Source organism: Corythoichthys intestinalis, chromosome 7 (genome assembly GCF_030265065.1).
Source record: "Corythoichthys intestinalis isolate RoL2023-P3 chromosome 7, ASM3026506v1, whole genome shotgun sequence".
NCBI lineage: Eukaryota > Metazoa > Chordata > Actinopteri > Syngnathiformes > Syngnathidae > Corythoichthys > Corythoichthys intestinalis.
Window position 1 is genome coordinate 7,233,710 of NC_080401.1, and position 26,903 is coordinate 7,260,612.

Consider the following 26,903-nt stretch of genomic DNA (forward strand, 5'->3'; position numbering starts at 1 on the left):
TCTGGCGTCAATGGCCAACGGTGGGAGATTTAAGCTGGTAATAAAACTGCATGTGATGCTTCTTTGGTTTATTTTACAAACAAAATGACTACAGGTTGTGGCTCAGTAAAGTCCAATCTACTGAATTCAGTAATGTACCCCCTGAGGTGACAGTGGGACTTCAACATCCATCCATCCATCCATCCATCCATCCATCCATCCATCCATCCATCCATCCATCCATCCATCCATCCATCCATCCATCCATCCATCCATCCATCCATCCATCCATCCATCCATCCATCCATCCATCCATCCATCCATCCATAACACCGCTTATTCTTATCAGGTTTGCATGGTGCTGGAACCATTCACAGCTGACCTCGGTTGAAAGGCGAACTAAACCCAAAGTCTGTCGGTTGCAGAGCAAACACAGAGGGACAACCATTTGCATCCACATTCATATCACTACTGAGTGGGAATTGATCCCATGCTGCTTGCACCAAAGTCAGGCAAGTACTATAATTTTCGCACCATAAGGCGCACCTGACTATAAGCCGCTACCCACCAAATTTGGCACGAAAACTGTCAGAACTAGACTGGACGCAGGACCCAAATGCAGAGTTTTCTTGGTTAACAAAAATGATTTGTTCAACAATGTCTCTCTCAAGGTAAAAACAAACAAGGCAGGTTCTTCAACAAAAATTCACTTTCACCAAGGAAGGCAAAACATTATCAAAAACACAAAGTAGCAAACAAACTCAGAAATGCTTACAAAAGATTCAAGATCGGGTTTTCTTCTATGGCTGTGGACAGGAAGTGAGCTGGGGTGACACGACGGTATACGATGCCACTCTGGCACAAAACAAAGGGGAGACTGACTATATATACCGGTACACACAGAAGGTAATGGGGAACAGGTGGAACCAATATGTGATTAGGGAGGACATGAGGAAGGGCAAGTGCCCTGACGCAAGGAGGGTAAGACTTACAAAATAAAGAAGGAAATAACCATGACATGACAGAATCTCACCACGGTGTGACAAAAACGGCATTTGTTCATAGATAAACCGCACTGGACTATAAGCCGCAGCTGTCTTCACTGTATTATGGGATAATTACACCAAAAGATATTAACCGGTAACACTTTATTTGACAGCGGCATCATACGACTGTCATAAGATAAAATGAACCACCATGCTTCAAGAAGATTTATTTGGCCATCACTGCTCCCTTGGGGGGCACAGTCAACCTCTGATGCCACCTGCTATCAACAATGTTGTTGTCCAGCTTGCCTCCTAGCATGCATTGCAGTGCTACAGATGTAAATTCAATCAAAATTCATGTTCTGGGCTAATTATTTTTTTTCAGTTACTGTTCCATTTGTTTCATTCATTGCTAGTTATGGTATTTGGTAACACTTTATTTGACACTGGCGCCATAAGACTGTCATTAGACAATCATAATTATGACATGACGCTGTCATGAGCAGTTGAACGGATGTCATTTTAGTGTTTTTTGGCATATTATCTCACTTTTGAATGGATGTAATAGATCCAAGCTGGACATAAATGGAGTAAATGACACAATTTGCCGGATGACACTTAATGACATAAGCATTTAGTAATGCCCATGATAGTGTCATGTCATAATTATGACGGTCTTATGACAGTATTATGACACCGCTGTCAAATAAAGTGTGCAGAATTCAAAATGAAGGAAAAAAGTAGCGGCTTATAGTCCAAAATTACGGTACACCGCTACACCATTTGTGACTGGCATTTTACTATGGAATACATTACATATACTGTATCTGGCTTCAGGGTAGACACTAAGAAACCATCTCTATTCTGAACTATTTAAGTCCATTGTGGGTCTACATTAAATCATCTTTGCAAACACATTTTATTCTTGTGTATTTATGCATGTATTGTAATCTGGTTTCCACTTTATAACAGTTTCGATATAATCTATATATGACTCTTCTCTTAATTTGTTTCTCTCTCATACTATTATCTTGAATAAACACAAGGTGACAAGTGAAATGTTTCCTCTTTTTATAAAGAAACATGTCTCTGAGAGAATGTGTTGTCACTTCTCCATTGAAAGAATCATTATGAATCTCATCATTGTGAATAAATTAGAAACAGTCAAATTCAAATAATGATATCTATAGAAATATATAATGTACATATGTCAAATAAATACATCTTCAAAAGTAGTATGCAGATATATATTTATGTGGTCAACTTCAAGACATACATGCACAATTGTATGACATATTCAGCACTTTCAAAGTCCTAATTGCTATTCTGCGAGCTATGATATTTTGACTCCTTATTTATGGCATCAGACTGCCTAATCTGTGCCACAGTGCCACCTGACAATGTGAAGTTCTCTGAGCAAAAAGGACTTGACAAATGGTGAATATGTACATAAATGATAATGTGTTGGTTACAACATAAATGATTTAGTAAGAAACAAAAACAGATTACATAGCATGAGTATATCATCACACGTTGTGAATTTAAAATGAACACAGACATCAAACCCACCACTGTTTCCGTCAATGTTCACTTATTGTAAATCAGTATAGCAATTTATAGGGAATAAATTATATTTTAATATGGAGTTGTTTTAAGTAATTTTGATTCATTTGAAAAACAAAAACAAAAAAACTTATATTTAACAACAACTGTATTTAAGAAAGGGATCAAATCGCAGATAAGCTCCACTGCAGCAACCCAGAAACCCCCCACCCTTCTTTAAATGTGTCTATATTAAATAAGCTTATGTAGCTTTTACAATTTTCAACACTTTAAGTAGAGGCGCACAGGAAAAACACTACTGCAGCTTGCTAATATATTTGTGTTTCCTTTATAAAACTATTTCGCCATACCGTTCCCTCATTCTTAGATTCACTCCCACTTGATTTCCCATCCAAACAACTTGCAGTTTGGTGGCAGCCAAGAGGCTTGACCACTGAACCTACTGGCCTGCACTGTTCTCAAGGATGGCTCTTACCAGAGCCAAAAAGGAACTTTGGTAGATGTACTGTAGATAAACTTGTGTGTGGGAGGAAAAAGAAAGTGGAAAATACAAGTTATAGTTTTGTGATTACTGTTCACCATACAATACATAGCAAATAGCACGAGGGCTTGTACATATTTGATTTAATTAATGTGTCAATACTTAGCAGTAGCAGATTTAGTAGCATTGTTCAAAATAAACAAATTATTTTTTGTTGTGGTTGATTTACGAATTTTGGTCAAACGTTACAATATAATAAGAAGGGATGAAGAAATCCTGCCCCTCCACACCTTCACTCCATTATGTTAGATGGCAGTGTGTGCTTCACTTTTTCCATTCTAATTAATTCCAACAATGGGGTTTGGTTCATGGTTGGCAAGTTCTTCCATAACAAACTCATCCAAACATGCCTGTATACACCTTGTTTTGTTTCGTTGTTTATTTTTTAAATTTTTTTTATTTTTTGCGAAGTGAGGTAAAGTTATTAACTACAGACGCAGGTCTTTGCAAAGTTTGCAAAGGTCAAATCCTAATTAAGTTATTAGTTTATATAATAAATGGTATAATAGTATGGTTTTTAGTCAGTATCATATCAGGTGTGTTTGTATTATTCTGAAGCAAATGAAGTTGTTTCAACACTTTATATAATTATTTGAAATTATTTTTATTGTCGGTTTTCGAAGAGATTACAATAGTAGCTTCGCCACAACGCCAAAGCATCTTTTATTAACATGTATTTTGGTATACAACTTATGCGATTTGCCTTCGTCATAAGTGGTCGGCATGGGGGCGCTAGACAAGGAGAGGATTTTTAACTCAAACGCTAATTACTTAAAGGTGCTATGAAATCAGAATGACAACAATTGACTTTAAAATGATAGAAGACCATATTTTGTACACAAATCTATCCAACAAAAGTGACAGAAAAGGCTTAATAATGAAATTAAATCCTAGTTTGTTGTCCTTTCTCAGATGCTTTGGCCCCGCCCACTAAAAAATCTCCAAACAAAAGATGATGTCACACCCAGAATGTGCGGCAGATTTTTGCAGTTTGCTAGCATGCAATCCTTAGGCTTTCTATTCTCTTGTTGCCATCCAATTGTTCAGTTAGCTGTGAACATGTACTAGCTAGCTAACTAGCTAACGAAGCACTAGAAAGCTAGACATGATCATCATTTCTGGTGGTGACATCACCAGCTGGAATATAAGTGAGCATTCCTTGATACACTGTTTTAGTGGAATGACAAAGAAATGGTAAAAAAAAAAAAAAAAAAAGAAAAGAAAGAAAATCAGCCAAATTTACATGACAAATTTATTTGTTCCATGTAAAATTATGTTATTGTAGTCATTTTTTATTTTTTGACACTATTTCATGGCACCTTTAAATTTTTAGAGATGATAGTTGATTGGCATTAACTATGTCTAAATATTGCTCCTCTCCCATAGGTGTGAGTTCGACTGTATGCCACAAAGAATACAATTTTTTGGGGGGAATTTGACAAATTTAGCATTAGCAACTCACTTATTTGGAAGGATTGGGAACTGTGTTGGGTGGAGAGGTGAATTATTTTTTTCTTTTATCTCAATTTTTTTTTTCTTAAACTTTGGCATTGATAAAATTGGATTTTTTAAATTTTCAACATCATATTTGTCCAAAACACAAATCGGAATCCATTCACCACCTCCCCACCCAGCTGCTCAGTTTCCTTCTGAAGTTTAGTTGACCAAAAGCTCCTGGTACTGCTCAGACCTCAGGAAACGGCCAAAGGAGTCTTTTTCCATCAAGGCGTGGATCCGCTTTTGAGCCAGATCGAAGGTTTCAGGAGAAAGATCCACCAAATTCCTCAGAGTCACGTCCTTGGTAAAATGATCAATATTGACCTATGGCAGAGGAACACAGTGTATACTGTCAGTGACAAGTTAAGCAATTATTCGTGAATTGATATGCTAAGAAAATAGTATTTAAGCAAAGTATACTAACAAGAAAGAAAAAAACATTGCAACTAAAAGATGAACTGTCTTGTACTATAGAATAGTATTGCATACCAATATAATGTTTTGCCCTCAGTGTGTCAAATTAAGGAAACTGCAAATTGATAGCATATTCAGACTGGACCAAATTTTCTTGAAAAAATTAAAATAAAAAAATTAAGCAAGATGCGTGTACGTACATTAAAATGCTGTTGAGGAGTGTATAATAGGAGTGTGACAAAATATCGAAATGGTGATACATCTGGATACTTTGTATTCCAAAAGATTATCGACATGCTCCTGCAAAGAATCGATATCTCATTTAGAAAAGGTGTCACTGTTTTTTTTTTTTAAAAGTCAACAACAAGTTGCTAACAAAATCTTCCACTAGAAAAGTGTCTCTGTTAACTCAATGGCTGCCATTGATGGCTCTTGATCCATATTGATAGGAACGTTCGTTCATTCGAAACCAGAGCATTCTCAGCCAGTCTTTTCGATTTGCGGGGCATTTACTGCTCACTTCCTATTGAGTTTGAGTTACTGCCCATTCATTTTGGGAGATTCCTGGCTCACTTCCTGTTCTGTAACCCAAAATCAACAGTTCTGCAACCCAAAATCAACTGGAAGTGACCCAGAAATGTCCCAAATTAACAAGAAATGACTCAGAAATGCTGCAAAAACAAGACGAAATAACTGAAAATCAAGAGCGAATGACCTAAAACGCCCTCAAATTAAACTAATTGGTTGCCATTGCCCGTATAGATGTTCGATCCGTTTGAAGTGGGAGGGATAGCTGCGCATGAACATTAGTTCCCAGTTCAAATGACTTGGATGCCTACTAGTGATAGACTTAGCTCAATTCACATCAGAAGAATGAAAAGAGCTTATTTTTCTGTTTATTACTTGTAGAGTAAAATATTGTAGAATTATTTCCTGACCCATGTATTGATTAATTGTTATTACACTGCAATATTGTGAGAAAATCGTTATTCTGAGCCTTGTATCGCAAATCGCATCGTGAGGTACCCAGAGGTTCCCACCCGATTCTATATGATTCTATATTTTGAGGAGCATAGGAATCTAGTTGGGGTAATGTAATTTTATATATTTATTTGACATATCATACATCATACATCATACTCCAAATACTCTAGAACAGGGGTCGCGAACCTACAGTGTATCACAAAAGTGAGTACACCCCTCGCATTTCCGCAGATATTTAAGTATATCTTTTCATGGGACAACACTGACAAAATGACACTTTGACACAATGAAAAGTAGTCTGTGTGCTGCTTATATAATAGAGTTAATTTATTTTCCCCTCAAAATATAGCTGTTAATCTCTATACTCCTGGCAACAAAAGTGAGTACACCGAATGGGAACTACAGTACGTACATCCCTAAATGTCCAAATTGAGTACTGCTTGTCATTTTCCCTCCAAAATGTCATGTGATTCGTTACAGGAGTGCTGTCAGCATTGCTACAGAGATTGAAGAGGTGGGGGGGTTAGCCTGTTAGTGCTCAGACCATATGCCGCACTCTACAACAAAATGGTGTGCATGGCTGTCACCCCAGAAGGAAGCCTCCTCTGAAGACGGTACACAAGAAAGCCCGCAAACAATTTGCTGAAGACATGTCAACAAAGCACATGGATTACTGGAACCATTTCCTATGGTCTGATTAGACGGGCGGGCTTTCTTGTCTGTTTTGGAGGGAAAATGACAAGCAGTACTCAACTTGGACATTTAGGGATGTACGTAGTGTAGTTCCCATTCGGTGTACTCACTTTTGTTGCCAGGAGTTTAGAGATTAACGGCTATATTTTGAGGGGAAAATAAATTAACTCTATTGTATAAACTACATACAGACTACTTTTCATTGTGTCAAAGTGTCATTTTGTCAGCGTTGTCCCATGAAAAGATATACTTATATATCTGCAGAAATGTGAGGGGTGTGCTCATTTTTGTGATACACTGTATGTCGCGCGAGCAATATATGGCTCTTTTGATGAGCGGATATGCCAACCCGTCATTTTAAATGTGGAACCCGCCAGCTCGCTTGACATGAACCAGCTATGATGGGCTGATGGCACAATCGCACTTGGAGATTACAAATGTGTGTAGCAATAATATGCTTCAAGTCGAGTCGCACGGAGAAAGGTGAGATCGCCTCATGCGTTAAGTCACCAGTCGGCCAGCGGCGGGGTCGGTCCCTCCTGACATGATGCCGAGTGAATTGGAGTATATAAAAAATACAGATGGGAAAATTAAACCACGAAAGGGAACCGCGTGGTACCCCAAGTGACACAGGCACTTCACTTTCGTGACTTTTGGACTGTCAAATTGCCGCCACTTCCAGGCGAGTGAGACTCACGAAACGACCGCCCCGAAAGGCTCTGTCTGTCTAGGCCACTGTTACGCACACGTCCCTCTATTCGTCCCTGATTGTGGTTTCCTATTCCAGGAAATATACGTGGCGTCACACAATGTTTCTATTTGTTAGTTTACTTGTGGTGAGTGCACAACTGCGTAACGATTGTAACAACCCAAGTAACTATGTCAGACTTTCTTTGTCGTTTTCTCAAGATTTATTTCAATCGCAACTCAATGACTGCTCGTAAAAGCAGAGCCTGACCACCCTCTGCCTCCCATGTAATGCATTGAAATGCGTTCACGAAAGAAACAGTGCTTACAAAAAGGGACTCGGACAAGCTGGCAAAAGAACATAGAATATACAGTGTGTGTTTATATACATTCATACACACACTGTATGGCTCTTGTGGAATCACATTTTAAAATATGTTGGGTTTTGGCTCTCTCTGTCTAAAAGGTTCCCAACCCCTGCCCTAGAATTTGTCCATTTCAAGTTATCCGGATGTCTACTGTCTCTTTCTTTTAATGGAAACTAGCAGCAGCTTGTCCATAGCTGTTAGTCAGGTAGTTAGAGGCATACTGTTTAAGCATTCAAATAGTAGAATGAAGTCTTACCTCTTTTGGTCCCTCAGACTGAATGTAGTCTTCATAAATCATTTTTGCCTTGGCGGCCATCTTCACTGGGTTCTTGATCTTCTTGAAATCCTCACAGGCCATCCAGAACTCAATATTCTCATCACTGAACTCAGACTGCAGGAAGCTACGGAAAGTAGCAAGACCATCTAATAGACAAAACATGGAAAAAATTTAAGTGTACCATCATTTGTAATACAAATACATTTAAACTAAAACCCACTGTATAGCCTATTTAAAAATTGACCAATAAATGACACTGCTTCCAAGTGGCCATTTTAAACACTTGACTCAGTTAAGTATTTTTTTGGTTGTTGGAAGTGAAATGACCTAAATGACTTTTGCATTTTTTATTTACATCAAATGTGCTGGCAAAACTTTAATCTGGGATCATAACACTATCCTGTCAAATCAGTGCTTTTATTCTCATAAGTAAATATAGTGTTTTATCTCGGAATTTTGTGTCATTATATTTTGTCAATATTTTCTTTCTAAAACAAGTCTGACGCAATAAAACCTTAGTTCATTAAAAGCCATTGTGATTCTGCACAATGCCCTTAAAAGGTTCCATTGTCTGATCAAATCTGTGCTACTGATGATAAGCTTTCGCCGAGGCCCTCAGGCTTTTATCCAACTTCTACCGTCATAGGCTGGCTTGCTTTTAAATAGCTCTGAGTAGCAATCAAGCTTCTGTGCTAAGATACACAAACAGACGCCCAAATAGTGTCGACAAGCTCTTTGTCTGACCTTAACAAAGCACTGAGTGAAAAGTTAACACTGAGAATACGAAACAGTAAAACAATCATTATCACCATCAAGAGATATAGTATGAGGAGCAGTAATTGGTGTGGTTCATCCCGAAAACAGATAACAACAGGATCTGAATCGTAAATTAATGAAATAAACACCGTAGTATGTTTTTTTTATATTCTATTTGGACCCTCCTCCTTAAATATTAAGCCGAATCCACTAAAATCAGACACATCTTACACAGCGTAAAAATAAGATCTGACAATCTCAACATGTAATACTGTATGTGTATTTATTTTGTTGAAATAGAAAAAAATAATCAACTCTGACCTAAAAAAAATTACCTAAAGTTGCGTTTTGAGTGTGCTTTTGTAAACAAACCGATCATTAACATTGAGGAATGACCAAAAACAAATTTGTGAATTTAGGGTAGTTTAACAGATATCAACTGATAAATGAAATACCAAGAGGTGGGGAATGTGGCGTTACATGTACTGGGTTAAGGCCAAGTAATGTGTCTGCGGCCACCTATGCCGTCAAGGCAGACCCGATTTAGGACCCTCCGCCTTAGCCTGACGCGCACCTCCACAGAAACCTGACTGGGCGTCATTTCAAAGCGTGGTGAGGTGACGCAAATGGACTGTGACTGGTCCGCTCAGACTGTTGTTTCTGGTTCAGTGCGAAATCACCGCCATTTTCAAGCAGACAAAGTATCATGCAAGTATGACAACCTCTACAATGTCTCGTCAAGACATTATAAAGATTGCCAAATGGCAAGCAATTCGTGGAAGGAGATTGCTGAAAATACGGGGCTAGAGGTCAGTGCTAGCATAAAAAAAATTGGAGGAACCTCCGAGACAGGTATGTGAATGGCCACGCGAAGTGGTGACACAGTTGGCTAAAAACTGCCAGCTTTTTATCACTTTATGTCGTATTTTTGGTTGGTGCACTTAACCATTTATAGCAGGGGCCCCCTTTTTCCTGTGAGGGCCACATAACTTTTTCCTTCTCTGATGAGGGGGGAGTTTGTAACAGAAAAAGTGTGACGATTGCGAAGTGCCTAAATGTAAAAAAATATTGTTTTTCAGAAAGCCACAATCAAATAACCCTTTCTGAATTCTTCACGGAACAAAAGTAAATATAATATAATATAATATAATATAATATAATATAATATAATATAATATAATATAATATAATATAATATAATATAAGGCTGTCAAAATTATCGCGTCAACGGGCGGTAATGAATTTTTTTAATTAATCACGTTAAAATATTTGACACATTTAACGCACATGCACCGCTCAAACAGATTAAAATGACAGCACAGTGTCATGTCCATTTGTTACTTGTGTTTTTTGGTGTTTTGTCACCCTCTGCTGGCGCTTGGGTGTGATTTTATGGGTGTCCGCACCATGAACATTGTGTAATTATTGACATCAACAATGGTGAGCTACTAGTTTTTTTTTTGTTTGAAAATTTTACAAATTTTATTAAAACGAAAACATTAAGAGGGGTTTTAATATAAAATTTCTAAAACTTATACTAACATTTATCTTTTAAGAACTACAAGTCTTTCTATCCATGGATCGCTTTAACAGAATGTTAATCATGTTAATGCCATCTTGTTGATTTATTGTTATGATAAACAAATACAGTATTTATGTACAGTATGTTGAATGTATATATCCGTCTTGTGTCTTATCTTTCCATTCCAACAATAATTTACAGAAAAATATGGCATATTTTATAGATGGTTTGAATTGCTACTAATTACGATTAATTAATTTTTAAGCTTCGATTAACTCGATTAAAAATTTTAATCGTTTGACAGCCCAAAATATATCCATCCATCCATCCATCCATCCATCCATCCATCCATCCATCCATCCATCCATCCATCCATCCATCCATCCATCCATCCATCCATCCATCCATCCATCCATCCATCCATCCATCCATCCATCCATCCATCCATCCATCCATCCATCCATCCATCCATCCATCCATTATCTTCCGCTTGTTCGGGGGTCGGGTCGCGGGGGCAGCAGCTTTAATAGGGAAGCCCAGACTTCCCTCTCCCCAGCCAGTTCAACCAGCTCCTCCGGCGGGATCCCAAGGCGTTCCCAGGCCAGCCGAGAGACATAGTCTCTCCAGCGTGTCCTGGTTCGTCCCCGGGGCCTCCCGCTGGTGGGACATGCCCGGAACACCTCTCCAGGGAGGTGTCCGGGAGGCATCCGAACCAGATGCCCGAGCCACCTCAGCTGGCTCCTCTCTACGCGGAGGAGTAGCGGCTCGACGCCGAGTCCCTCCCAGATGATCGAGCTTCTCACCCTATCTCTAAGGGAGAGCCCGGACACCCTGCGGAGGTAACTCATTTCGGCCGCTTGTATCCGGGATCTTGTTCTTTCGGTCACGACCCAAAGCTCGTGACCATAGGTGAGGGTAGGAACGTAGATCGACTGGTAAATCGAGAGCTTTGCCTTTCGGCTCAGCTCCTTCTTCACCACTACGGACCGGTGCAGAGTCCGCATTACTGCAGACGCTGCGCCGATTCGCCTGTCGATCTCCCGCTCCCTCCTACCGTCACTCGTGAACAAGACCCCAAGATACTTGAACTCCTCCACTTGGGGCAGGATCTCATCCCCGAGGGCACTCCACCCTTTTCCGACTGAGGACCATGGTCTCGGATTTGGAGGTGCTGATCTTCATCCCAACCGCTTCACACTCAGCTGCGAACCGCTCCAGTGAGAGTTGGAGGTCACGGCTTGATGAAGCCAACAGCACTAAATCCTTAGCAAAAAGCAGAGATTCAATGCTGAGGTCACCGGACCCCCTCAATGCTTCGGCTGCGCCTAGAAATTCTGTCCATAAAAATTATGAACAAAATCGGTGACAAAGGGCAGCCTTGGCGGAGTCCAACCCTCACTGGGAACGAATTCGACTTACTGCCGGCAATGCAGACCAAACTCTGACACCGGTCGTACAGGGACCGAACAGCCCTTACCAAGGGGCACGGTACCCCGTACTCCCGGAGCACCCCCCACAGGACTCCCCGAGGCACACGGTCGAACGCCTTATCCAGATCCACAAAACACATGTAGACTGATCGGGTTTGATACAGAGTGAAAACGATACGATAGCAAACATTTGTTGTGTGTGTTTGTACAGTATTTTAAACATTTAAAAAAGACCACACTTCTAATAGCAAAATTAAACAACAAAATTTCATACCAATATTATGTTTTATTTTTTTATGAGGAAAAAATTAAGGCTAACTATATGACCGTCATTTTGTTGCATGGGATTGATAATAAAACGCCAGTGACAGACAACAATAAAGTGCAGTAATTCAATTACTGTATTTCCTGGTGTTTTGAACACAAGAGGTAAGTAATTTAAGTGCAAACTTTTAACGTAAACATCATACAAACAAAAAATATTAATTATATGCAGCAGCTCTAGAAAAAAAGAATTAAACCTGCAATGTTATCATAAATAAATAATAAATTATGCTTTACCACTGGTATAAAGGGGGGAATAAAAATATGGCATTTTAGACAGACAGGTCAATAATCGTTACTTTAACCTGATACACAGCAAAGTCTTTCACTTATGCCTGTGTTTCCACATTTTTTTACTCCTTATCACTGTCCATATCTTTTTTGAAGGGCAGATTTTTCCTTGAGGAAGATTAACTAATCCACATGTTCATGTTTAAGTACATTGCATTTCATGGAAAAAAAAATCTCCAGAGGGTCGTGCTGCCCTTTCCACCATTGTAGTGGGTTATTTTTCAGGGTTAAAAACTCACGATCTCTGTACCGCTCCACACTTCACACTTGCTCTGTCCCATGCGAACAGATCTGGCTGCCTTCCTCACTTCAAAGTCCGACTTTTGTTTTCCTGGGTGCGTTGAAAATCAATCGCTGCACCTCGCTGGCATGGTGCGCAAACTGTCCATTGTTTTAGCATGTTGCTTCGTTGCCACTACTTGTTTCGTTTTGGGCTGTGAAGAAAACGCTTTGGAGCGTGCGTTACAGTGGTTTTGTTAGCTCTCGCGTTGCTATGACACGCCCGTGACGATCGGGTAATGACGGCGATTAGTAGCGGTTCTTCTGAGGCAACCACGACCTTGAGTTGTGCTTGTCCATATTATATCATGCGTGCGGTCTCAATCTAAGTGCGCTGTGTGGTGAATGACACAAGCGCAGCATGTGAAGTAAAAGCTAAATTATTATCCCATGCATTGAACTAGGCATTAGAAGCCGATTCTTGTGCTCGCAATAGCCGAATTCTATCTCTACTATCGGTTCATTGAATATTTAATGGCTAATTACTGTCGAATGGTAACTTTACTATCGATACAGCTGCATCTCTCACCTGTAAAACCGGATATCCGGTCGCATCGGTTTATCGTTCTCAAGCTTACAAATAACCCTCTCTGGGTTCTTCACAGAAAAAACCCAGGAAATAAATAACACTATTGAAAGTATCAGGCCCGTGGGCTGTAGTTTGGGGACCCCTGATTTATAGTGTACATATGTTTCCTGTGAGTCTGTGACTTATTGATATTTGACACTTCAAGTATATGAAGAATAAAGCACAGGTTTGGTGTCAAAACAGTTGTTTTGATGTTTAATTATCAACAACAGACAGTTCACACACTTAATACATCATCACTGATTGAGAGCGCCTCGGTGCTTTTATGATAACCTGTTTAACATAAAGGCTTCTAACACCGTTTGGGAAGTTCCATAGCCGCCAGAAATCTGCTATGGCTTCCCACTAGCTGGTTGTACGACACAGCAAAGAAATCGGACAAAACGCTGGACAACGCTAGAATTTGTAATGTGACTGCCATTCTCTGTGCGGCATCAACAGTCGGAGAGACCACCTCTGCAACCGTCTTCTGCGTCGCATGCGCCTCAACATTTGTATGATCAGCATTTGTTGTTCAATGTTGATGAGCTGAAGATCCATATTCAAGCGTTCCATCTCTGTTTGCATTGGTGTGTAACCGGAAGAAAACTAGAGGAAGTTGACAAGAGTCCCCCAAAATCGTACAAACACAACGCCACACCCCTCTATTGGCTTGGCAGTGAATTGAAGAGCAATGTGTTCCCTTGCTGCAGAGCTATCGAATGCTTATGGACGTTTTTGGTCTCCAAACTATTCCACATAGGACCGCAGTGGGTGCAGGATTTCACTCCAATAAAACAGACCACACCATTTCACTAATCTGGTGTTTTATAAGTGTAATCAGTTGATTGCAGTCAGGTGCTGCTTGTTTTAGTTCAAATCACATTGGTTAAAGGGTCTGTGCTTGATCAGTATGAATAAAAACCAGGACCCACAGCGGCCCTCGAGGACCGGCTTGGAGACGCCTGCCGTAAGGTCTACATCGTCGCTATGCCGTCACCACTAACTCAGGCTTTACTCCGCTACTTTGGGCTACACTCGAGTCATTACATTTCTCCTCTTTATTCTACACATTGACATTATTTTTGCCAGAGAAGCCATCTGTGGCTGTCTCAGTTTCACCAATGATACGTTGCAAAAATAACCAAATGACTCCATTATACCAATCAGCGGTAGCAATGTTTTTTTCTCTGCTAGAGGGCAATCATGCTTTTTGAACTGGTGATGTTTCACAGTGTTGTTCTGGTCAGATTTCAAGGATTTTTGTGTCATCTTTTTGGCCTGATATGGTCATGTAATAGGTTATAGTACAGCATAATAATAACAACAGTTCATATACATGAAGTTGTGCTGAGAAAAAAAATACCATTATTTAAAAATAAAAAATAAAAAAAACAGACATTGTAAGCGGTTACTCACCATGTTAATCATTACTTTTAGTATTCTTTTCAATGAATACTTTTTACTTGTACTTGACTGAATTTTTGGATGACTACTTTTACTTGAGTAATGTTATTTAGAAGTAACGCTACTGTTACTTGAGTTGAATTTTTGGCTATTCTACCCACCTCTGGAAATACCCCAAGCAGCACTGTTGTAGTGCCAATCTTCCATAAATGATCAAAATGGTTGCCAGAAATCAGTGTATTTGGCTGAATTACTTTGCTAATTTAATCAGATTTAAAATATATTTGTAGTTTTGGAAAAAATACAACAAGGGCAGTTGATTTGTCAATATTTTATCCAGGTGTCTGGTTTTGGTGCAACAGCTCACAAATTTCAGTCTGACTCTATTGATGTATTATGTTGTCAACGCAGCGTCAATGACTTTCTAAATCAACATTTAGTTCCGTGATGTCATACTATGTCTTGCTAACCTACTCAGCCTTAGTTATTGATTGCATCCCAAGACCATAGTGACAAAGGTTGATGGATTAATCGAAAGCTAAAGGTCACAGTCGTCAGACTTTTTCCTCTCTTCTTTTTTCTTTTATTAAGCTTTTAGATTATTCTGAATATTTTTACTGCTTTTTGTGCTTATTTATTAAACAATTTGTTTTTCTTAGTTTCTCTTGTGTGATATTATTCCTGTAAAATGCACCTGTAAAATTATGAAAAGTAATGGATAAGATCTTAAGATATATTGTACTCTGGGTTAACATAAAGACGTGTATACTTCATCCTAACTCAAATTTTATACCTGTCATTACTAGGCGAGCTCCAGCTCATGCTCTAACTTTATAAGGACAAATGGCATGGAAAAATGATGGACGATATTTAGTGCAGTGTCATCAGTCACCTGTTTAATTCCTATTGCCTATAGTATCTACTAAATTTTGACATTTAAAATCTAGATAGAAGATGGAATTTTAATATAGGCTGCAATACTTTATGGACAATAAAGTGCACCTGACTGTAAGCTGCTATACTGTAGGTATAGCTAATAGCTATAGCTGCTATAGCTATAATGTATTGCAGTTACGTTGCAAAACATTGTTGCAAGCCGTCCTCTTTAAATCAAAAGAAATTCAAAACACGCTGCGCAAGCTTTAAACTGTTCTTCTGTTATGAGATCAAGCATCGAATAGGACCTTCCTGGGAAATAAAGTCTTTTTAGGTCCTTGAGTGCTGGTTGAAAATGCCTAAGTAACACTAGTATAGTAATGGCAAATAGTGGCTATCCATCCTTTTAAAATCACTCATTTTTTATAGCGGCTGTAAATGGATTCCTATTCATCTAATTAATCTTTTTTACGAGGTCTGACATAGCTTCTGGCAAGCTTTACTGCAGCAGCTGCGAATCACATGTAATGGTAAAATTTGGATATCCATTCTTTAAAAATGTCTTATCATTTATGGATTTTCTGTAGTGGCAATGAGGGTCTTGATTACAAGTCGAAATGTGCCTGAAATAACATTTTTTTTTACAAACAGAGCCTATGTAGCTGGATTAATTAAGGGTGCACCGGTTGGAGAATGCAATACGCATCAAGTGCACGTGAATACCCACTGGAAGTCAAGAATATTGTCAAAATGGAACACTCTCCTTAGTCGTTAAATGCCCAAAAAGGGCAAAAAAACAACCCCCCCCCCCAAAAAAGGAGCCACTTATAGTTGAAAAAAAATTCAGTAATTATTTGAAATCCCACACTATAATCCCAAACAGTAAAACTACCCCATAATTATTAAGGTCGTAACAGTCAAATGCCATTCTGCAGTTGACTGAGCTATAAAGTTTCAAGCTCTATTAAGATTCATGGCACTTTAATTGAACAGGGCTTAATATTTTATAGCTAATTTGTGTGGCACACGCAAAGTTTTAGTAACTGTACAGTACATCACTAAAATATTGTTGTGTAATCTCTAATCATTTTTGAGTTCTGTGAACAGAGTGTTTAGTGCATGGAACAATTCAAAGAAAAAAAACTATCATAGCTTTCAACTTGTAGTAGGATAAATCACTGCTAGATTCATTGAGACTCCCCAGTGAATTTTTGGCCATAATATACACAGCCTCCGCTGACCAGTCCATATTAATTAACATGAAGTGTATCCACAAACACATCAGAGCGTAAAGAAAACATTAATCTCAGCTCCATTCAGTGCAAATGAAAGGCTTTGAAAGGTCTTCCGCCACCCACTGAGTTGCACTGGCTCAGTTTTGGGGATTTTTGTTTCATATGAAGTATTTTCAGACATGTTTGCTTGTGTTGTAAAACAATGTTGATGTTTTGTGGCCTTTTTTCCCTTTACTTTGCACAAATTCAAATTAAAAATGATACCCTACAGGTAAACAAATACTGTATTAAACTGTAGTCTAATGGAAAATATATAGTGGTATATACTGTATTTTAATGTGGTTCTACTCTGAATATGGCCGTCACTTAGATTTATTGTATGTAGCAGAATACAGTATGTTACAGCTGGCTACATACACAAACAATGCATTCACATATTGAGTTAAACAGTACTACTTTGCCTAAAGCCTAAGATCAATAGTTCCTCAGCTGAGATTTGCATACATTCATTTTGTTTACTGTTGTTGCACCATGTCTTTTTGTGAAGTGTTTTTCAAATGTCAAACAATTTGTGTCTGGTAAATACACAGCTAAATATATTAATTACACTACTTATACTGTATTGCCTCATGGAATTCCAGTTCAACTGATTGCTCCACTGTAAACAATCTCGCAGACAGACCCCAGGCCTCCAGTAGGCATTGTTTCCTGTTACGGAATGGTTAGTGTAAAACCTAAAATCATCGGTTATATAATTCCCATGCAACCTTTATGAAGTGTTTTTTTTTTCTTTAAACCTGTCCTGTTCAGCTGTTTGACACGAAGAATGGAAGGCTAAGTCTCCGGTTGGTCTGAACAGTTTAAATGTTTCACATTGAGAGTATGACATACTCCCATTGTGGTCATTCAACATACCTCGTTATTATGACAAAGCCGCGAACAGGAAGGGGTTATGGGGGAACAGAAGAAAAGAAACACAAAAAGACACAGAAACAACAACAAGAAATACATTGAACGCCTACACTCACTATGAATATGTTGGTGCTATCGTCAGCTAGATGTATTTCTAGTTGACAGCATGTGGGGGGCCTGTTGACCAGGGAAAGAAGGGTCAGGGGTGTCTATAAGATGTTTGGAAGGGGTGTACACAAATAAGCTCTGTGATCTAAAAACCAGTAATCATATGAATCCCTTGTGAGTGTAAGCCTGTTGGCAACCAACCCTACGCTGCCCCATCGCCAATCCCGACATCGGGGCCCCCCACCCGATCGCGCCCAATCACATCCAGCCGTGCTCGAGCCCCAACAAACACGCGACTGCCACGCAGACGAGCAGAGAAAGGCGCCATCCCAGGGCCACGGCCCCCACCCAGCCAGGGTGGTACCTCAACATACGATTGTTTCGACACACAATATTTTCGAAATCCGACGTAAAATTTGACTCCCCATTTGTTTCTACATCCGACGACATGCTCGAAATACAACGATTTGTTTTCCCGCAAGACGGGCGCACAGCGTTTTTTTCTTGTGAGAGAAATCAACATGGGTTCCAAGAATGTTAGTGCAGGTGGTGAAAAAAGCAAAAAGGTGAGGCTTTTAATTGAAATGAAGATGGAAATGATAGAAAAATATGAGCGTGGTGTGCACGTCCGTGAACTAGCTCGATAATATGGCCGTAGAATGTCTACGATCTCGACGGTCCTCCCCTGACCTTAAGGTTTTTATTGTTAAATTATTATTGTGGTAACATTGCCAAAAAATCACCAGTTTCGTCAGGTTTTTAATTTTTATTTTAGAACTTGTGAATGCCTACTGTCCACCGCAGTTGGACGAAGTGAAAGTAAAAATTCCTCCCTCACTCTGTCAAGTCAGCCATACGGTGCGTTCAAATACACTACGCAAAACACATCCGCCACATTAGAACCCGAGTCGTTACATTATTACAGGTATTATTATTATTATTATTAATACCATTATTATATTCCAATTTTTATCCATAATTTATTTGTTTTGCTCTGTTTAATTGCTATTTGCAATAGTGCCAGCAGCATTCATTAAGGATTTAGTGTAGGTTTTCAGGCTGTGGAACGAATTAATGGAATTATAATGTATTCTTATGGGAAAATCCTGCTCGACATATGACCATTTCGACTTACAAACAAGGTCCTTGAACGAATTAACTTCATATGTAGAGGTACCACTGTATTCGGCAAAACATCTTACATTATTACACACATTATTACACCGTAATGTCTGGACAATAAAGCAGATCATAAGCCGCAATGGCCAAATTCCTCAAAATTTTAAAAATAAATCCACAAATATGCCTTACCCGACAATAAACCACATGTGTCCATATCTTAACATTGGATATTTACATAGATGTTATCCAGAAATATTTGATCAAAAATATATTTATACATCACACATCAACATCACCAACTCGTGTTGTCTGAACGCTTGAAAACAAGCTAACTTTATAAAAGCAGCTCACTACATTTGCAAAGATGTTTAATCCACTTTGCCTTTCCTTCTAAACTTGAAGTGGATGAAATCCTATTATAAACGGTTAACAGCTAGCGCTAGCCCTTGTATGCCTGCTTTGTTGTAGCATACTGTGGCAATAAAGTCCTCCAAGTGCCAGTTGAAAACGGATAGTCAATGCTAGCATCACGTTCTCTTGTTGTAGCAGATAGCGGATGCCCATCAACTTAAAATAATTCTTTTGTAGCAACATATAGTATCAGATGGAGCGATATTCATCTATAAAAGTTTTTGAGTAATTCTGATGAGCTTCTGGCAAGCTTTATCAGTGCTAGCGTAGCAGCTGAATGCTATATCATTGAAAAATTTTGAAATTCAGTCTTTTAAAAATATGTCTAAGTATCCATTTTTAAAATTTTTAACAAGAAAATATGAAGCAAATTTGTCAATAAATAAATAAATAAATAAATAAATAAAAATACATAAATATGGCGCTTCATTATAAAAGCTGCACGGTAGAAACGGCAAGAAAAAAGTAAGGGCTTATTGTCCGGAAATTACAGTATATGTTAAAACCAGATTGGAGTGGAGGCTAAATAATCTTAATTTCTGTTTTAAAGAGAACAATAATCCTTCTTGTTGTTTTGAAGACCAGGTGGATTTGGGAACACTCTGATCTGAGTGGGACAAATTATTAGACAAAACATTTCATCATTTGGACATATAAGGTCGCTGGGCTCAGGGGAGGACAGCTCGCTCTGTGTTTGTTTACAGGTTGCATTTGACTGTACAACTCCCAGCAGAGAACCCCATTAAACATCTTACATTCTTATGTCAATTTAGTTCCTGGTCTTGGTTTTTTATCCAATCTAATCCAATTTAGGAATAATTCCACAAAATTATAGATGTACTGTATGGATTTTTTGTTGTATTGGGAGATAGATACAAAGTATGATGGAGATAACCAGGGAGAGTCGACTTACAGCTGTTGTTCAGAACACGGTCCAGACTTTCACGCCACTGAGCAGCTTCCTCTCTTGAAGGTCTGTGCAAGAAATACTTAATGTCAACAAAATGGCAGGGAACCTAATGCATCTTTATAAAGTTAAGAAAAATATTCTTGTTTTCTCTGTTTCTGAACTACAAAAATGTCTGTTTTTTCAGGGAAAAAAACCTTTCTTGTATAATCCATCCATATTATTGGGATTGCTCCTTAGTTTGTTTTTACTGATGATACATTGCCATATCAGCTACAGAGTACTAAAATAGAGTTTTTACAGGTATTAGCAAATCTCATTTAATGCTTTTTAATACAACTTTAAACTAATTTAATGCCCATGCCACACTGCAGATAGTTTCACACACACAAATTATAAGTAGAGTTGTCCATTAACGCAGATGTCCGATAACTTTTTAACCAATATCCCGATAATGTCCAATTCCAAAAAATCTAATACAGATATCAAAATGATACCAATGCGGTCGTGGTTTTAACGTACTATGGCTAATTTTACAATGATTCCCCAATGGATACTATAATAATGATAAATGTAACAACTTCACTGTTTTCCAACAAGAATTCTCAATTCTGAGAAAAATAAGAGAAAAACTTCGACTAGAGTTATGGAAAAATTGCCAATATTGCACCGCTATATTTGCTGTTTAAATCAAAATGATCCATAAAGCTGATGTTTGCAATATCACTTACACAGTACTTCTGGCTCAAAATAACAACAAAGGTCGACAGCTTCAGTAAAGTCAATGAGGTATGTAATGAGTTTATAAGTGATTATTTTTCATTTAATGTTCATTTAATTTTTGCACCATGAATTTAAACAGTCTGCTCACATAACAAATCCCAAGCATCTTACTTTAGAGCAGTGCTTCTCAATTATTTTCTGTTACGCCCCCACCAAGGAAGACGTAAATGTTTCGCCCCCCCCCAAACTCTGCCGCCATTGTAAGTAGTATCATTTGTCTATAATATTACTATAAGTACACCTCTGCCTCACATTGCGTCCTTATTTTCTATTAGAGAAAATAACAGAGATCAACTTATAAAGTATAACTTTATTAACATTGTTTTGTTTGTAAGAGAAAAGACAACGTGCATCAATTTGCCTGAATTAAAAAAAAAAAAAAAGTCACATCCAAACTGTAAAAATACACTCAAGGTACATTTTTGACCATTTGATACTGAAGAATAAAATGTAATAAAATCAGTAAATAATAACTAATTCAAGTTGATTAGAAAGATTAACTCATGAGGAAAACATGCCAAAAAACTTGACCAAAAAACATAACTGAATAGAAAAAAAAGAGTGTCTTTGGACAGAAGGACAGTTTTTTTTTTTTTTTTTTTTTGCTGCTCACAGTATCACCTCCAGTTTGCAATGGTGTGGGGTTATTTTGCACTGAGCATGCTAACAGTGCTCACTGGTTTACTGATATAACACTGGCAAAGCGGGACGATTGTTGACAATATTTGGCACGTTTCGCTGATAAACAATCAAGCGGCTTATCAATGAGATTGGGGTCTAATGTGTTTAAGTGGCATCTTAATTGATTTAGCTTCCGGCTGTCCGCTATAATCATTTTTAGACACAGTAAACAGTGGTCTTTCCTCATCTACCACTGTATTAAATGTCAAAGCCAAAAGGCAAACGGCCCGAAAAAAGCTCGGCGGCCGAGGGAGAACCGTAGGTGGGGGCGGTTGTTGTCACGATCCCAAGCCGAAAATGGCACGTCTCGGGCGGACACGTGAGAACCGGAGAAGACAGTGGGTCGCTGCGTGAGTCCGGCCAGAAAACGGCTTTCGAAAACGGCGCACAGCTCTTCATATCTCTCTTCTGTGTGCTCTTGGTTACTTCAAAAATACTGCGCGCACTTTGAAAATGAGAGCGCCACTGCCACCCACTGAGTGTATGTGCAAGTACACTTTATTCTAGAAAAAAACAAAAACAAAAAAACAGCATGTTCCCCGAGGTCACTTGCGCCACCCCTGGCATCGCTCTGCGGCCCCCCTGGGGAGGCGCGCCCCACTATTTGGGAAATACTGCTGTAGAGACATCTAATGGTCAATAAACATACATTAACTGCTGTGCTAAGCTGTGACTGGCCCTTACAGTATACAAGGGCAGAAGGCTTCTACATTCATTTTGAAGGCAACATGCATATTGGCCCTAGACTGACAATTAAAAACAGACGTCGATAATATCCGAAATGTGTTTATCGGCCGATATTATCGGGTAGCTGATAGTATCAGCTCTCTTATCCCGTAATGCTCTCATGTTCTCTTATCCCGGCTACCCGATAATATCAGACCACTCTAATCAATAATGTAAAAAAAAAAGTGTTTTATTTGCGTAATTTTTTAAATGCATCAAACATTTAGTTTGATGCTTTTAAGGCCTGAATTTTGACAAAATCAATTTTATGACTTTAAATGCTTGTGCTTAAATACTTACTGACCTGCATAAACCCTGTAAACTAGCTAAATAAATAAATACAAAAAATAAATTGTCAGAGCATCTAACATGAAAAAAAAACAATAAACAGATAAAGAGATGCTGTTGCCAATGCAAATTTAAATCTTCAAATGTGTTTTTGAGGAACAATTGAGTTCAACTAGTTCTGTTCGTGTATTAACGTCACTCGAAAAATATAATTACTATCCACAGAGAAATTTTGTGTCTTCAGAGGCAGCAGAATGTTTTTCATACTCCTTATTAAATAGTACCAATCTGAGCAATGTTGTGGCACTTAAAAGTCACACAGGTAAAATGCAAGATCTTTAGATTTGGAAAAGAAGGAGATTTTATAGCAGGATGATTTTGCAATAGTTGTTAAATCACCAGATTAGGGATGTCCCGATCCAATCATGTAATCAGGGCATTTTTCAAAGGATCGGAATGGGGTAAAAAGGAACGGGTTTTTAATTTATGTTATATATACGTAATGTTTAATGTGCTGGCGAGAGTCGCCAGTGTTTAGACCCAGTTGACATTTTACAGTTCGTTAATGCCACTATGTGGTCATAATAATTCACTGCATCCATCGTGTGACGCAGTTTGGAATACATGGTCACTCACTTTCCCCGTACACAGCCTGTCGGTCGCATTGATGCTGACGAGTACTTTCTGTTACGCTTCTGCCTTGGAAACGGTATGTCTGTAAATATTTTCCATCTATACTAACCAGTAAATATGCATATGTATGTTTATGGGGAAAAGCTATATGAACGAAATTTGTCGGTAAGTCGTGCTATATGGAAGCTAACCTATACTTGTACTGTAGCTTGTAGCTCAAGTGAGTTGAGAAACACTGATAAATTGCATAGCAGTTACAGTGATATATCCTCATTTTGGTTGAGACAAAGTAGAACAGCAGAGTGTAGGAAGAGGTGAAGGAAAGATAAAAGTTGATGAGCATGAGGTGAATTGACTATCAACAAGGGATGTTCCAATTTTGATTTTAAACACTAATGGCTGAAAAAAAAACCTTTTTTACAGAAAATTGTGTTTTTGTTCAACTATATATACTTTAAAGCAATATTTCTAACGTTTTATGATAGATACTGTAATTTTCGGACAATAAGGCGTACCTGAGTATATGCCGCCACCCACCAAATTTGACACTAAAACAGCATTTGCTCATAGATAAGCCGCAGCTGTCCTCACTGTATTATAGGATATTACACCAGAAGATAACACTTTATATGACAGCGGCATCATAAGACTGTAAAAACCAAATGAACCACCATGAAGCTTTGAACCAATTGCCTGCAAAGCTTCATTGCTTCAAAAAGCTTCATTTGGCCATCATTGCTCCCTTGAAGGGACAGTCAACCTCTGCTGCCATCTTCTGTCAAAACTGTTGTTGTCCAACATGCCTCCTAGAAGTGTATTGCAGCGATACAGATGAAAATAACAATCAAAATTCATGTTCTGTGCTAATTATTTCTTCAGTTACTGTTCCAGCTGTTTCATTAATCCGGCAAATTATCTAACTTTTGAATGGTTGGAAAAGATTCCTGCTGGACGTAAATGGAGTTAGTGACATAATTTGCCAGATGACACTTAAGGACATCAGTCATAAACATTCAGTAATGCCCATGATAGTGTCATGTCATAACTGTGAGGGTCTAATGGCAGTGTTATGACGCCGCTGTCAAATAAAGTTTTACCCACTAACCCAATAAATCAACAAATAATCCGCAGGATTCAAAATGAGGGAAAAAAGTAGCGGCTTATAGTCCAAAAATTACAGCAAGTGCTAAAAATAATTTGCCCTGCTGTGCCCCAGTATTGACAGTATTGACAGGATTGACGTATTATTATTGACGCCCCTGCAGTCCACACGATAGTGTCGTCAAGGTGAAGCTGTTTGATGGATGTTTGAACGGCTTCAGCCTTTGAACCTTTAAATCATGTCTTTGTTTAATAATGCCCTGGCTTTAGGTTAGTCTGCCTTTACATACAATACGATCAAACATTTCAAACTGGGATTATCTGTGATCTTTGCTCTCAACACACATCAGGAAAAAAAAAAAAGTTACTTCTGCAACTTCTCTGGCTTCTTCTCCGTTTTCTCCGGATAAGGAACAATGAGATCGATTGCATTTTCTGGTTTTTGCAGCAAAACTCCCAATTTTGACTTGATCTCCTTAGCCCTGTAAAACATGACGCAGAGGGGAATGTAATAGTTTTCCTTGAAGTGAACTTTTGTTTTGATTGTACTCATTTTAAACTCTTAAGAAAACATTGAACTTTGACGCAGCTGTATATACAGTATATTTGTATTACACCACAATATATAGAACTAGATCGCATGCATGCAAGGAGATATAGCAATGTGAAAAGGACACATAAATAGTGCTGCTCATTTTAAGATGTGGGGGCCATTCTCAACAGCAACTCGACATTATACTACAAAATTTCGAAAAGCTAGTTGCCATTTTCAAATCATCAAATTTCAAATTCAGATTAAATTTCATCCACAGCGGGACCTAAATCTCATCTAACAAACTCCAAGTAATTTCGTTAAAAATATATAGGCTATATAATAATGGAGTATTTATTTAGCACTCACAAACATACTATAAGAAATTATGACAGAATAGTGATATACCAAATTAAAACAAAACGAAACAAACAAAAAAATGCTGAACGGGATGAAGCGCACAAAAAACAAACCTTGATGCTCACATTAAATATTGATATTTTGTTATGAGAATGATATTTCATTGACAAGATACTATACATACTAAAGAAACACAAAATGATTAGTTATGTTTTAACCAAAATTTATTAATATTGTATGTTGCACATTTAATTTTAATCTTTTACCTAAATAGCATTTTGTATCATAAATGTTGAATAAAAATTAAATTTTAATTAAAATTAAATGTCGTGGCATAGACACATCAGGGAACTAAAACATTTTCAGAGGACAGTAATGATTATGGAACACATTTTATTTTATCCCTGAAATACAATATTTTTAAAAATATTGTTGTACTATAAGTAAGACGAATATAAAGACGAACATTAATTGCCGATTATATGGAAAACTTAAATTGCAAGTAGGCCTTACCGTACGAGGCAGGTTTGGGGCAAGGCAGCTAATCCTTTACACATTTTGCAGTACCCTCAGGCACGTTGCTCAAAAATTAGATTAACCTTCAGTGTTTTAGTCCAAAATGAGCCTGAGAGTTCCTCTTGCTTTCTGGCGCTGGCTTTAAACACACCGGGGTTTTATGCAGACACCCTCTGGGCTGTGCGCCAAAAGTGAAGCCAATCAGACTGGAATGTGTGCAGCGGCGATGCCTGGACAAAGAAAAACAGGTGTTTACATTTGAACACCTTTGTAGTTCAGATTTCAGACTGGTGGGGCTGTGTTACAGAATAATCATCTTTAACTACAGACCAGTGTATAATCATTTTATTTTATTTTTATTACATGACCACCCACACATACCCAACTCTGGAAAATATTCCACTCTTCTCTCAATACAGAGGAAGACAACAGCTAAGAACTTTGATGTTTGGTTGGATTTAAGAGAATTTTGAGAGAAGCTGAATCAGAAGAAACAACTATCATAATACTGTATTTAAATATCAAGAGCCTGTTGTTTATCCAGGACTGTGTGACATAAAACAGTCACATTGGTAATGCAAAATAAAGCTACTGAGAATGATACTAATGGATATGTCTTTGTCAGTTCACAACCAATAATAAGCTCAGGACTCAATCCTGAACAAGTGTTCATTTACCGAATAGTGGCAATTTTCTTGTACACTCACCCACAGAGACTCACAGCAGGCAGAAGGCTAAGAGACTGACCTTTCCCCAGCTCTCACTCTGGGAAACTCTTTTAAGGAGGAAGAAGTTGTTTCCTGACATTTTAGATATAAACATATAGTTTGAGAAGATAATGAGCAACGATTCAAATGGAGTCTAACGGAACCATCCTTCTGGCACCTAACATTGGTTGATGCCTGAGTGCAGGAAAATATCATTTTTAATTTTCTTTCAACAATTCATTTCTACTATATACTGTCATCACTATCCATAAAGACTATTAATGGGTCCAGACCATCTAAATCTATTTTTTTCATGGCAGACTGTTGACCATTTAAAATGTTTCATGCTCGTTAGACAGAATGGAATGCACAAGACTTTTCCAGTGTGTATCTCCATTCATTCGACCTTCAATAATGAGGATTACGCTCACCCATTTGA

The 26,903-nt window shown here is 38.2% G+C and overlaps 1 protein-coding gene across 1 annotated transcript; it reads right to left on the reverse strand.

The window, feature by feature from the left end:
* Positions 1–2,002: 2,002 nt before the first annotated feature.
* LOC130919526 (regulator of G-protein signaling 5-like) lies at positions 2,003–25,916 on the reverse strand. Its single transcript, XM_057842318.1, has 5 exons — positions 25,755–25,916; positions 24,718–24,831; positions 20,144–20,205; positions 7,969–8,135; positions 2,003–4,890 (listed from the first exon to the last, which is right to left on the reverse strand). The coding sequence occupies exons 1-5, from the start codon at positions 25,796–25,798 to the stop codon at positions 4,726–4,728; spliced, it is 552 nt and encodes a 183-aa protein (XP_057698301.1). The 5' UTR covers positions 25,799–25,916; the 3' UTR covers positions 2,003–4,725.
* Between the last annotated feature and the right edge of the window lie 987 nt (positions 25,917–26,903).